We start from the raw sequence: 15,011 nt of genomic DNA on the forward strand, positions 1-15,011 counted from the left end.
CCAGAGTAACGATGAGTGAACCCTCATGTCAGTCACTTGTCAGTCACTTGTCAGTCGCATGGTGTGTGTGGAGGCGGGACTCCTGGCGTAGCCTACCACAGCAGAGTGCAGCTAACCCATTTTATTTATTGCTTTTGCTTGTTTGTTAATTTAATGTGTTCTAGTGTTAAATATTCCTTAAAAATAAAAGTTTATTTCTCTTTGAAAAGGTGTACCTGCATTATTATACCATTATCATTGTATTAGATGAAAATCATCTCAGAACAACAATATTATCGATTATCGCAATAATTTCTGAGACAATTTATCGTCCAGCAAAATTTGTTATCGTGACAGGCCTACCCTAAACTCAATCTCTGACTTTATTTTACCTCTTCTCTGCTCTGAACGTCCAAATGTGCCACCAGTGGGTTTACATTGTCAACTGACATTCAGACATGGAAGGATACCTTAAGGCGACGCTTTGACAGAGCGTGGTTGTATATGATGCTTGCTCCCCACACTCAGCTCTTAGCCAACTCCTTGGCAATTGTTGCTAAGGAGGAGTTGAGGAGTTGAGGAGTTGTTATCAGAATAGGGGGTGCAGTTAAGTGATTTTCAATTGTCACTATGACAAACTGATCACACTGAGCCTTGGTAGATATTAATGTCCTCTGATTGCTTTCTCCAGTTGTTTTGTGTTATTGCTTGTTGACACATTTTTTTTTTTTAATTCCACCAACATCTGTCCTGTTTTCTCAAGGTGCCAATGGAGAAAAGAGAGATGAAGACTGTACCCCTCTTCTTCCTCCTCTTCCAACTCGCTCCAGGAGCCTGTGACGATGTCAAGTACATCTCCAAGAGAAACTCAGGTAGGATGAACAAGCCTCACTGTTTGTTGCCTCCACTTCTAGCCGTGCCAGTTTGCTGGAAACAAACCCCTCTCTTCTCAAAAGTTGCCCTGTGTTTTTTTTTCTATTTTCATTTGCAAACTCCTCATTCTTCTTTTGATAGTACCACCTCTTGTCTTTCCTCAAACTACTCCTCCTCACTTTTGTGTGCTCTCTTCACACTCTTCTGCTCTTTTTCTTTCTGTTTCTTTTAACTTGAAGCCGTGGATATGTGTACATATATTTCACTCCAGACATTTCTTTCTTCCACCACCTCTGTTTTTATCAGTCAACACTCCTCTCCAAACTCTATCTCGCAGCTCAGATAGCTGTCTGTAAGTTTCCATGCCTCTTTTATTTTCTGCTGAGTGTGCGTAATGATCAGCCTTGTCTGACTGCTGCTGTCATTGTTGCTGCTCTTGTGCTCATTTGTGTATCAGCCACCAGCTGGTGACAGATCTGCTGATGGTCTTTTATTCCTGATCGATTTGTTTTGTCTTGCTGATCAACAGGGCAGACACAGTTTGACTGGTTTATCAATGTTTGTCATGCTGTCTCAATAATGCTTTATACGTTTCTGTATGGATAAGTGTCTCTGACAGAGGTGAGCTATACACTCTGTTTACATAAAGACACTTTTATTAGATGTTTCTCCCTCTATGAGTTTGATTTACTGTTATGCCTGATCTGCATTTTTATGAGTAGACGTTATGGAATTACAAATATTGTGTTTTTATAGTGATAAAAACAGACAATTACTTACCGATTTTTAGCAAACTCGGGTCATCTGATTATAACAATCCAGTTAGAACCGATTCTACTGGAATCTAATCCTGTCTCACAATTTTGCTTGCTTGTAAGTGAGAGTGGAGGCCGTGGGAGTTTAATCAGGGGAATTTGGGCAACCATAACAGTCCTTTAGAGGATCCTCTGTAATTGCATAAACATACTCATCATCACGCATCAAAAAAGGCACATGTTGCATAGTTGAGATTTAAAATATCCGTTCACAGTGTTATTCTTCTCACAGTGAATAATACAAAAGTAGAGTAGCTTTGGTCACATTTTGAGATTCCAGAAACATATTGATAAGTGAAGCTCATTTGGAAAAACATGATGCCCAGTTTAGTTCAATTGATTGCCAGACTCAAGGTCCAAAAGGCTAAGAAGGGAATCGGGGGCTTGTAACAGAGGGGTCAAATCTCACAAAAGGTCAAGGGTTGGGGTGCCCCTGAGAAAGGTATCCAACCCTATATTGCTCCCTCTGCCTGGGTTGTATCACCCTGCTCCCACATATCTAAGGATTTAATTTGAATTACTAAATTAGGATTACATTTATAAATTGTTACTTAAAAAAAAAAAATGAAAACCATGACAGTTAATTAATTCGGGATCACTATTGTCCAAGCAAGTCCACTGATTAACATTCAAAGGTACATAAAGATGAGTTTGGGTGTAGAACTGCCACAGAGGAGAAAAAAAAAACTGTCTTGTAACAACAACATGTACAGTTTCTCGTATAACAAGAAAAGGCTCTCTCTGTAGCAGATTTTTTAAAGCTTTGGTTTGATATTGATGATGTTCATCACATTTACTCACTTTGTCTACTGGATCCCTTTCACACTTCCTCTACATTGTTTCTGACTGTGTGGGTGAGCTGGTGGGAGTTTTTGTTTGGTAGTTGCTGTGTGTGTCTGTGTGTGTGTGTGTATTCTCACCGGCATACCAGCATGGGCAAAAAGTTTGTCATGCTGTACCGAGCAGGGACTGGCTGTGTGTGTGGGTGCTGTATATATCCAGGTTCTATATCCAGGTATGAGTGTATGTGTCTTTGTGTGAACTCCCTGAGTGTGCTTCAGTGCATTTTCTCTGGATCTACACTCGTCTTCTGTGTGTGTGTGTGTGTGTCTGTGTGTGTGCGTGCGTGTGTGTGGGGGAGAGGTGTGCACAGAGCAATTATGTGATCAGAGTAGAGCCAAGCGGACATTTATGTGGGTGGCTGCTACAGTTGGCAAAAGATAAACTGTTAGATCTTTTCTATCTCTCTCACTCTCTGTGTATGTGTGTGTGTGTGTGTGTGTGTAAGAGGACACCATATGGATAGGATTTCCTCATGTCAGTCTCCTTGCTGCGCTTCGATTGCAGCACCCACTGCAACAAAAAGGGGACAAATTACCGTGGGGCACAGCAGAACGCAGGGTGATGATCAGTGGGGACATATAGTAATTTTTACAGACCAACAAATAACAATAGAAACGTGTAATTTTAAAGGGAAAAAAAAAACAGTGCTAAATGTCGATCCTCTCCTCTCTTATCAAAGGTCATCCCTGAGAGTGAACAGGATCGATGCCTTCTGTTCGGACAGAGGCACTTGCTGACATACAGTAAAAAAAAAAAAAGTAATATGAGAGAAATCAAATGGACATTTTAGATGCACTGACTTCTTTAAAAAAAATATACAAACGTGTAATAAAAACAGCTACTGCATTGAGCAGCTTATATAGGATACAGTGTAAAGCAATATTTACTTGCAGTTACAAATAAGAAAATGGGTAAGTGACATCTTCTGGTGTTTTCTCAAACATTTCAAACAACCAGTGTACTGATTATCTGATGACGACAAGTTTGTAAAGCATTTAAACACATTATTCTTTGTTGAGAGATAGAAGGATGAAAAGGCTCTTTCACTTGATGAAGTAAAACTAAAATGGCGTACTTAGAAAAATGTTAACCAACTGAGAGTTCAACTGTTTCTTCTTTCATTTATTTACTCCACTCTCTTTATCGCTCTCATTACCGTAGTCTTCTCTTTTTTCCCATTTCTCTGGATTAGAGAGGAAAATGAACTGGCAACTCGTTTCTTACTAAGAAGGGGTAGTAAATTAGTTGATAGTAGTGATATGTCAAGCAGACTGTTGCCTTAAAGTTGTATCCGTTTTCTTCAGTGTTCTAATTGGTCATTATATTGGAGAAACATGCTCATTGAGCAGTTTGGTGTAATTTTGTGCACCACGCTGAACATGGGCAAGAGGAAAAGGAGCTGTCCCAAGAGAGAAGAGATCAACCGACTGATAAGTATCAGCACAGTAAAGGCTAAAACAAACTTTCCACACAGCTTTTCATATTATTAGGAAGATTTAGGTCTAGAGACCACAGGAGGAAAATTTACTCCAGATTAAACAGGGTCATAATTTGAACGTTGGGAAAGAAACTCGAGAAAAAATACCAAGCGAACCAAAGATGCTGACGTCCAAGTTGACCTCCAAGGTCAAAACTGGCTCCATGAAAAATATTGGGCTGCCACACTTTTTTTGAAAAAGAGAGAGGGATAAAAGGAGAAAGAGCAAAGCCTGACTGGAGTTCACTTAAATGCGAGCTGACAAGCTACGCGTCTGGGAAAATGTCCTTTGGACAGATGGAACACAATTAGAGCCTTGTGGTCAGGCACATCGGTTCTTAGCTGGCCGGCTGTGAGTCCTGATCCTAATACAAGTGAACATCAATGGGAAGAGCTGATAGTTGAGATTTGAGTTGAGATAAGGTGCTTATGAAACCTGGGAAGTGGAGCAGTTTGCTCAGGAAGAGCGTGACAAACTGTAATGTAGAGCTGTCATGAAGATCTACAGAGCTTCAGTGAATTGATGTGTTATTGCTCCCAATATTCTGTGATCTTTGGTCTGAACAAAGCTTTGAGCATTTAAACCTCATGGAGTACGTCGAAGATGCCTTTAATTTATTTCTACCTTTCTGCATCTTGCTCTTCATCCCACTTCTTTCCTGATACCCGATGTCTTCATGTCTTTTTTGAGCTCCAAGGTCATATTAAAGATTCATACAATCTCTGGTTCTGCAGTCAAATATTGATAAAGGCTGATGCTGTTTTGACTCTTTTCACCTAAGGGTTTAATTCTACACGCACACACCCACCTATAGTACTTACAGATACCAATATGACTGTACTAATACAAGCATACACATCTTCCATCCAAAACATCTTCAGATGCACAACAATTTGCCAACAAAACCACTAAATAATAAAACTGCCATCTAGTAAGCATGGATGTAAATGAGATTGAAAATATTTAGAAAATAGCAAAATATCATTGCAGACACTTTGCACCCTTTCCTGTATGTCAGCAGTGTTGCCAAGTGCATTTACTGTATCTCACACTTGATGGATGTCCTCTAATGTCAAAAAACCTGTATCGTGCCTCCTTAAATGTTTCGATGCAGAGAAAGTAATTTTGTCTGCGTGGCTGTGATTATAGAGTTTGACATGTGCAGGAACAAGCACAAATCTGAGTTATGATTGTGTGTGCAAATTACATGGGCCTGATGGTGAAGCTCCACACACACACACAATGAAGAGACTCTTCTGTGCAGATTAAGATGGTTGGTGTTCATAGGTCACACTTATCACATTTGCATATTCATTCATCCTGGGATTTGAGATTTGAAGATTCACTTTTTGACAGGCCTGGTTGGGGGTTTATTAAACATAATCATTCCAAAGGCAAACTGTTACTATGTGTTTTTATGTGTATCTGAAGGGATACACTTTTGTTGTCACAATATAAAGCTTTCTGTTTTGCATGTGTGCACATGTTATGAGAGTCTTTCTAATAAAGCAGGATCAAGCAGATGTGAGGGCATATTTGTCCACTTGCATATATGTGTGTCTCATATGCTACCTCTGAGGATGAATTTCTGGAAGTAGCGACTAAGGTTCAACTGTGTAAGTCTCCGAAGGTGACCAATGACGCTATATGTGTATTTGACTGTTATGCATTTGGACAGCAGACCCTGGGGAAATAGAGAAAATGTGGACCTCTATTAATTACCTCTTTAACACACACACACTCATACACCCAGAATGTTCAGAAAGACAGGTGTGAAATAATCAGATAAGGGTATATAACAAACACACATTTATAATTCCTGGCTTCTAAAGTGTTTTGCCCTTCTGAAAATGGATTTCCCCATTTCCCTTTTTGGGCTTTAATGATATATTAAGTTCAGATCAATTGCTTACATTCTGTTTAAGACACAGACACACATTCACACACTTCTCCCTCCGTCAGTCCCCTAGTTTTTTCTACATCTTTAACACAATCTCTCTTTGCAGTGGAAGGGATGCATTCATTATAGCATGATACATTATATAAAACACAGCCTTGTAGCAGGACTCACAGCCGTCATACACATACACATGCACATGCAGATATGTACATTCACCCCACCCCCCAACACACACACACAGGCACATTTGCAGTGGCAGTACAAATAAATAAAACACAGAATGCAGTGCACAAATAGGCCTGTAAAGCAATTCATGTTGGAACACCTGCCTTATTCAGAGAAGAAACCACACATAGTGTAAGCTAAATAACCCCAGGCTCAGTATCTGAAAGCACATACTTAAAAATACCCATATACCCCAAACATACTACATGAAAGGTATGGTGGGATCTGCAGTTCATTTGAGTATACTGAATCACTTGAATCAGTTCATTAAAATGTTTCCTTCAAAAGATTTGTTCACCAATTCGTTCAGTGTTAAGCAGGAGCTTATATTGTGTATATATATTGTTCTGTGTTGCAGTGTAGCTCACAACAATAGTATCTGTGCCCATACAGAGCAGGGTGTGGTTTCACTGACAGCTTAGACCAGGAGGGGGTTGTGCGATGTAAATGTGATGATTCTGTCTCTGGGCTCTCAGAAGGTGTAAATCTTTGAGGCTAAAATTCTCCCTAAAGCAGTTTGAGGAGTGCCTACATTCAAATGGCCACATCTTCTTCAAAAATGATCAGATGGACATTGTCGGAAAGCTTAGAAATCACACTTTCGGAATCTGTAAATAACTCCAAATGTCCCGAAGTAGACTTGTGAACGCTTTTGCCATGGCTGGACACATATGGTCTCCCTCAGTTCAGTTGATGAACTAAACATAACTGCACTTTTTTCCCTTAGCTTTCATAGACTTGCAGTGTGGTTGCTAAATACACCAGACTCCTCTGTTAAATTTCCTTGCTAAATGTTGGAGGCATGTCTTCGGAATTTTAAGTCTTAAAAAGTCTTAAAATTCCGAAGTGATCTACAGTTTCCGAAGTGATCTACAGTTTCGTTTGATTTTTGTGTTGGACGTTGCGCTCATGACTCTTCCAGTGATGACACTCTGCCAATCACTGGCTAACAGTCTGTTGACATCACATAATAGTTTCGGCTCAGCTCGCTTGGAACCTCACCAGAGCAGGTACTAAAAAAAAGTATCAGGTACTATCGTTAATGGAAAAGCAAAAAAACAAACAAAAGCTGCAGAGTTGTGCCATGCCGAGTTGAGCCGTAACTGTGTAATGGAAAAGCACCATTTCAATCTCAATGACTCAACTGCATCTCAAGCAAACTGTGGACTTGACGGAATATGATTCTAAATCTTTCAGAGTTTGGCCCAAATCTGTCTCCATCTATTTCCATTTTGTGTGAAAAGGACTGATTCAAGATTGATTCAGAAAAAGGTGTACGTATTTAGACAATGATATGTCCAGAGGTGAAGATGCATGTGTCAAAGAGTTTTGGGGAAAACAATGTCCAATGAAATCCTAGTGGAGGCTTGTACCTATTTTACTCACAAAGAGACTTATGATGAGTTTATTTAGACCCCAGATCTCCAGAGTCAGCTGCTGATGGAGACTGATGGAGTAAATGCTTCAGTCACCACAGATTCAGAGGTCTCTGTGTAAAACAATGTAATTTTCAATAAGACAGGCATTAGTGGAACTAAATACTTACTGTGTCTGTACGGAGAGCCACTGACTAGTCAGAGACACGGTTAGTGACACTCAATTATGTCACTTTAGACTGCCGTTCTGTACCAGATCAACATGGTAGAGCACAGCAGGAGAATCTGTTCCTGAGAGGCTACAAATTCCTCAGCTCACTGGAAGGGGCAGGAGTTTTTGTTTTTCACATGCTGAAACTGTTTGTACAAAAATTTACCCAAACACACAACTTATATCATATCAACACACAAAGTTGACGTGTTGGCGAGGCTTATTGGTTCAATGGTAAGATGAACACCGTATAGTAAATAGGTTCTGAGCCAGTTTGTCTATAGTCCAAACTGATGGAAAAAAAGAGGACATATCTTTTTCGAGAATTGAGATTTGACAAATACATATAAAATATGCTTTGGCTTCCTCCAGCAGTCCAAAAACTTATCAGGGATTAGATTAATTGGACACTCTTAATTGCCTGTTGGTGTGAATGCGAGAGTGAATGCTCAGATGTCTGTATGTTGGCCCTGCAATGGACCCTGGGTGACCTGCCCAGGGTGTACACTGTCTTCTGCCTATGTCAAATGGGATTGGCACCAGCAGTCCTGCAACCCTCATGTGGAGGATAAAGCAATAGACAATGGATGGATAGATGGATGAATGGAGGTTTGACAAATATATTTTTGAAAATGCTCTGGCCTTCTCCCACAATCAAAAAACATGTAGATCAGGGATTAGGTTACTTTAGGACACTCTATTTTGACCACAGCATTGAATTGTTGTTTGTCTTTGTATGTTGGCCCCGTGATGAACTGGAGACCTGCCCTATCACTCGATGTCAGCTGGAACAGACTACATGCAGACGCATGTGAGCATTTTGTGACCATGCAGACTGTACGTGCCTACTGTGTGTGCTTCATATATCACAACACTTTCTCATCCAGTTGGTCGCACACTCATGTTTTGGTGAAAGCACACCAACAAAGAAGATTCTATAGGGCGCTTGCTTCATAGAGGTTATGCAAGGAGGTCAGCTGGTACTCGCAATCAAACAATATACAAGAACATACACACTGGAGTGAGCTCCTGGTGAGAAAATGCTAGTACTGGAATGGGAAATGAGATTGAGTATACATGCATGCGTGCATGGGTTTTTTCTGGGTTCTCCGGCTTCCTCCAACAATCCAAAAACATGCAATATGGGGATTAGGTAAATTGGACACTGTGACTGGATAGCCGATGGAGTCAGGGAAGATGCAAGTTTCAAAAAAAGTCTTCTGTTTATTTTTTTTATTTTTCATGTATATATTTTTTAATAGGTGCAAATATTTAGAGTGGCAAGATAAGTCAAAAATGCAAAACAAAAACTGTTCAAAATGAAAAATAAATAGGCATCAAGTTGCCAGGCTATGTCTCTCCAAAAGAAAAATCCTGCCCATTTTACCCTTTGACAGTTCTCTGTCTCAGTGCTCTCTCTCTCTGCACAGTCTCTTTGCACCAACCCCTCCAACTGATAAACAAATAAACAAACAGCAAAATATACAAAGGCCATCAAAAGGTTTCCCCCCACCCAAAACCACATATGTACACATAAAAAATCCTATATTAGTGATAAACACAGAAACACCCCTGCAACTATAGTTCCCCCCACCAATCACCCGCGAAAGCCCTCTATTTCCACCTAGTGGAACATTCCCTCTGTTTCCCCACGCAAACCCGGAAGAAATAAAATAAGAAGTTTGACAGCCTGTATGGACATTTTCATTACTTGGTACCAGAAGTTGTGAATACAGGTGGGAGATGAAAATGAAAATAGTTTGCGTAACATAGGAACGGAATCACGCACAAACATTTGCTACTTAAGAATGCCGGTAGGCCTTTCCCTGCACCCTAATCAGCAATGCACGCTAGCTGGCATCTATGGCAAACGGTGGTAAATTGTGAATATTGAACCAGGAATAAAACAGAGAAAACGGTGACAGTAATATGACACAGAGAACAGCGGCAGGACAGCTTGAATGTTAGCGCCGGCGTTTGGCTGGCTCACGGCTCAGTCCATGTGAGGTATGTGAGAGTCGATGGTTGTTTGTTAGTTGAGCTTCAAGTGGTTTTAATGCGGAGGCTGCTACGGGAATGTGAAAATCACGTAAGATGAACGAGACAGCACATTCTAATAATGTTCTATTATTTGACGACATTTTAGAGGAAGCTGAGCTTCCTTTTGAAAAAAACAAACAATGAATTAACATGTATAAATATGCTTTTTATATAGTAGTACATAACCTGAAGGAATAGATAGGGTGGTGGACCAAGTCCTTTGGGTAGAAATGTTTTCAAGGCAGACAATACTGTCTGCTGATTGTAAGTCGCTTTGGACTAAAGCATCTGCTAAATGCCCTAAATGTAAATGTAAATGTCTTAGCCTATGGTCTCTACTTATCATACTAAAAGAAAAACATGCAAACCCCCACTTACATCCACAACCCACATTCAGGAACATTTACACCTTTCCCAGAACTGAATTGTCTGTTGATATCCTCTTTGTGGACAAAGACATTTAGCTCAGTCTGATCAAATTAACTATATCTTTTTTTTAGAGATAAAACTTTTAAATCAGTCAAATTTGACCAGAACACAACACAAGGGTATAATGTATGTAATGTATACTGTTTATGTATAAAGAAAATACTCTGTTTAAGGCAGTGATGTTGTGGAGGGAATACAACCTGTTTGTGTCCACTGTAACAAGCCTGCTATTTTTGCTACCACCAAGACCCAGTGTTGTAAAATTACAACAAATATGTAACAAGCTCTAAATGAAATTTGATGCATCTATTCCACAATAACTAAATATGTACATGCTCTACACATTGTAATAACAACCAAAAAAATATATAAAAGACATTTTACTTACTTGAATCTGATGAATCCAGTTCAATGAAACTAAGAGATTTTGTTCGGAGTAAATCTTGAAAAGTTGTGTGCGTTCATGGCCATAAAGCGGGACTTATAAACAAATGTAACATCCACTAACATTGTTAGACTGAACAATAAGACCCAATGACTATGTACATCTGGTAAAGCAAGACTGAGACAACAAGGGTATGAAAGATGAGTGATAGAAAAACGTATGAAAGTGTGAGTGAATGGGTGTTAATGGGTGAATGGGAACTGTAGTGTAAAGCAGCTTTGAGTGGTCATCAAGACTGGAAAAGCGCTATATAAATACAAAACCATTTAATGTATGTGATGGAACATTAAAAGTAGGGAAGTGTGGAAATTAGCTTTAATACAGTCTTCCATATTTACTGTACATTGCACTAGTTGCTGACCAACACAGTCAGTCCACCTGCAAACATGAAGCCCAACCTAGACATCCCATCGGCACATTGAAACAACATGGAGCAGAGTGTCTTAACCAGCCATTAATAACTGGAGTAAAGACAAAGAGAAAGTGATGAAATATAAAGGAGGCAAGAGGGGGGTGGGAAACATTAGAAAAGAGAGAGGAAGAAGACATAAAGAGAAAATCTAACATGAAGTCTTTGCTGTCAGCCAGTGTGTAATTAAGTTCTGCACTCTGTCACCATCGCTCTGTACAACTGGTAATTTAACTGGGTCTGAGCCAGGAGAACAGATCAGAGGAGGGGGAGCAGGGATGGGAGGATTGTGGAGAGAGAGGGAAAGGGGGGACAGAAGCAGTCAAGAAGTTTGGAGAAGTTATTGGGAGAGAGAAAAAATTAAACATTTAAGAAAAGAGGAGAGGGGATAGCAGAATGGAGAGAGAAGAAGCAAATACTTCAGAAAAAAGTATGGGCGATGCAGACAAGGGAAAATGGAAATTAAAAATAAGTTGCTAGTGTGACAGCAGGAAGAGAAAAAAGAGAGGATAGTGGGGAGAAGAGGAGAGAGTACAAAGCAGCAGATAATTGAATAGAAAACTAGATTTTCCAGCAGGCTTGGAGGGAGTCTGTGAAATGTTAGTTTTGCTGTTCACATTCATATAATACCCAGACTTTATTTAGGGAGTGTCAGGTCAGTCTGTAGAGACTGTGAAATTAACAGATTTAATAATTTAAGTGGGGTGATGTGCAAAAAAATTGTCAACTAACACTTTCACTCTTCTGCGAAAATCTGCCTACCCTAAGATTGACAATCCTATACTACCGTGTAGCACCAACACGACATTAATTCAACAACATGAGGAATGAACGTTTCAAACACCAAATCGAGGTCAAATCAAAGAGATTCAAATGTAATTCATAAAATGTAGATGAAATGCTTCATGGTGCCTCCTAACCCAGTCTGAGACACTTAATACTGAAGTATATAGTCAAGTATGCAGAGCAAGTGGCGTTTCATTCTCACATCTCTGGGGACGAGACAGAGTAAACGAAGGCGAGTGACGGCTGTTAAAAAAAAGAGCATGTGAGATGTGACACTGATGAATCTGCCGCTGAGTTTATGACCTTGTGTGAGAGTGTGGCTATGTGCATGCATGTGTGTTTGTGTGCATAAAACGAACAGTAGGGGCTGGTGATAGGGTGGCAGATTTTCTCCATGGGGAGTCTGATTGGACAAATGCACAAGTGGGCTCTCTCGCTCTCGCTCTCTCTCTCTCTCTCTGTGTGTATGTGTACATGTTGTGTGTGTAAGGGAAAATAAGTGCTAAGGCATTTGACTGAACAGCAATTAAAGGATAGTGTGTGTTTGTGTGTCTGTGTTCAAACAATGGCCATGTGAAGCTGCACTGCAGTGTAGCTTTGTATTGACATTGTAATTACCAGTGAATAATGTAGGGCCATGTGTGTGTGCGTGAGTGCATGTGTGTGTGTGTGTGTGTGTGTGTGTGTGTGTGTGTGTGTGTGTGTGTGTGTGTAGGTATTGTGGCTCAGGGAGACGTGCTATTGGCATTCTAATTAGACTCAATGATAAACTCTCCCTATTAAAACCCAGAGGTAGCAGCTGGCCCCATACTGTCGCCCTGCTACATGGTTGCTTTTAAAGAAGTGATAGGGGATTTACCACTTTCCACAGCCTAGAGTATCAATGTGCTACCTGCAGAAGTGCTTGAATCAAGTTGCAGTCCAATTTGTCCATTAAATAGTAAAGAAACCATTTGGCTTTTTGGAAAAGCTTCTTTACTTAATTGCTGAGCGTTTCAGCATTAGATCAATGAAGCTCTTATGTCTGTGTTAAGTAAAGCTCCATGCAGTAACTCTCACGTCTTTTTATTATGCTAACTGAGCTACCATAAATCAAACACTCCCCAGTGGTTTCAGTCTTCTCACTTAACTTGGCAAGAATGCAAATATGTATATTTAAAATATTTCTACACTGAATTGTTCTGTCAGGGGACATTATTATTTTGAGAAACTAACTGCCATTCTTAATCTGTTAGTCTCTACGGAGCCCTGCTAGGGTCAGTTGTGGTTGAAGAGAGAGGGAGAGAGGTGCGCAGACAACATTGACAGTGTAGTACAGTGCAGACAGAACATACTTCACAGAACATAAACAACACTGAACAATTAAGGTTATACAAAACAGACAGAACATACTTCACAGAACATAAGCAACACTAAACAATTAAGGTGATACAAAACAGAACATACTTCACAGAACAAAGCATAAACAACACTAAACAATTAAGGTACTACAAAATAGACAGAACATGCTTCACAAGACAGAACATAAACAACAACAAATTAATGCGGCCCACCACCGGCGGGGGTAAAGCCCCCCCAGGCCGCCAACTGGGAAAGCGGGACAGAGCCCGCCACAACCACCCCCGCCACCCACCAGAGACCGACCTAACGACCCCCAGGTAGAGGCCCACACAGACCCTGTTGTCTATGGTGCGATAAAATTAGGGGGGAGAGTGGCAGATTGTCAGGGGCCGTGGAGAGTGGTCCCTCCATGTGGTGGTTCCAACTTCCCTCAGCCCCGCCATCCCAGTGCCCTTAATGTATGTGGGGAGGTGTATGCATCCTGGAGGGATATTGAGGTGGGCAAGAGCAACCCTCCCGCAGGGTGCCAGCTTCCTGACTGGCAGAGCCATGTGCCCGCGCCGACCCCGCCCAGGGGGCTTAACCCGCGAGATTGAGGGTTAAGCAAGGAATTGTAATTCACCCTTATTGTCCTGATAATCAAATCAAGAATGTGCTCTAACAGCTAATCTTACTTTTCCACTCAAAGATGCAACACTGTGATCCTGAAAAAGAAAGGTCATGTTTCTCTGCAGGCAATAAACAGATATTGATCAGCAAGCACAAACCATAAACCATGTGGAATAGTGATTCTGCAGTTTGTAGCTTAGTAAAGTGGAAAAAGTACTGAATGGTAAAGGAACATGCTAGAATAAGACATTCTGTATCTTCACACTGTATCTGTATTAAGAAATTCAATGCAACAGTGTAGCAATGTGTAGTCTGCTTGGTTGCAAAAGTAAACTCTGCCCTGTGACTTTGTTGGGAGCTTTAGGTACAGATGGTACCAAAACAGAAATCTGAATTTGTCCCTCAAACAGCTTTTATAGTGGAAATTTAATAGAAAAATTATATAACATGACATAAGAACTGGAAATGTAATATGACCATAAATACAGGCAAGTTGTCTCAAGTCCAAAAGACCTATAAGCTTTGTTTCCATGGTGGTACAGAATGGTATGGTTTGGAATGGTAAAGCCCTTGGTCAGACTTGCATTTCGACTGAGAACAATATCTTTACTTGGCGGGGTGTGCACTGTGCTCGATGCCCATGTCAGCAAGATAAGTGACATTGTACTGGTGCCACAACATTGAACAATGTCATTGAACGTAACAACAGGAAACGTAAATTTCCTGTTAAAATTTGGCAAAAATCAAATTAAAAATAATTATACAAAAAAATGTGCCCAGCCACGAGTAAACAAGCAACAATTCTGGGAATACCATGGATTGTATAGTAGAGGCAAAATATTAGGGGTGGGAATCTCTTTGCACCTCACGATTTGATTCGATTACGATTCAGAGGTCAACGATTTGATTCTAAACCGATTATCGATGCATCTAGATGCAACAATTTTTTACTTTAATACTTTGCTACTCATTTAAAAGTAAGACAACATAAATATACAAGTGGTAGTGCCCCCTCATCTGGTGCAGACAAACGGCCCTTTTATTTCTGTTCTCTTCTCCCTCTGCTGCGCCGTTCGTCGCTGCTCTGCATCTCCAAGCGCTGATTTCATATCTAAAGCAGACTGGATTATTTCTCTGCGTGTTTTATCCCCACAGAAAAATAATGATCTTTATGACGATGATGGAGTACAGTCGCGATGAAGTGCAGGTGATCTGAGTGAAACGTGGTGACAGACTCTGAAGAGCAGAGCGC

General features: G+C 40.4%; 1 protein-coding gene across 1 annotated transcript in view; it reads left to right on the forward strand.

Moving 5' to 3' along the window:
- Nucleotides 1-763: 763 nt before the first annotated feature.
- The window catches only part of il1rapl2 (interleukin 1 receptor accessory protein-like 2), a gene marked incomplete at both ends in the record, with an annotated part of 340,998 nt that continues 326,750 nt past the window's right edge, over nucleotides 764-15,011 (forward strand). The window contains one exon of the mRNA XM_083905913.1: nucleotides 764-851. Coding sequence (XP_083762039.1) covers nucleotides 764-851 — 88 coding nt within the window. The remainder of the gene's footprint in view (nucleotides 852-15,011) is intronic.

Source organism: Microchirus variegatus (genome assembly GCF_963457635.1).
Source record: "Microchirus variegatus genome assembly, chromosome: 19".
In the NCBI taxonomy this organism is placed as follows: Eukaryota; Metazoa; Chordata; class Actinopteri; order Pleuronectiformes; family Soleidae; genus Microchirus; species Microchirus variegatus.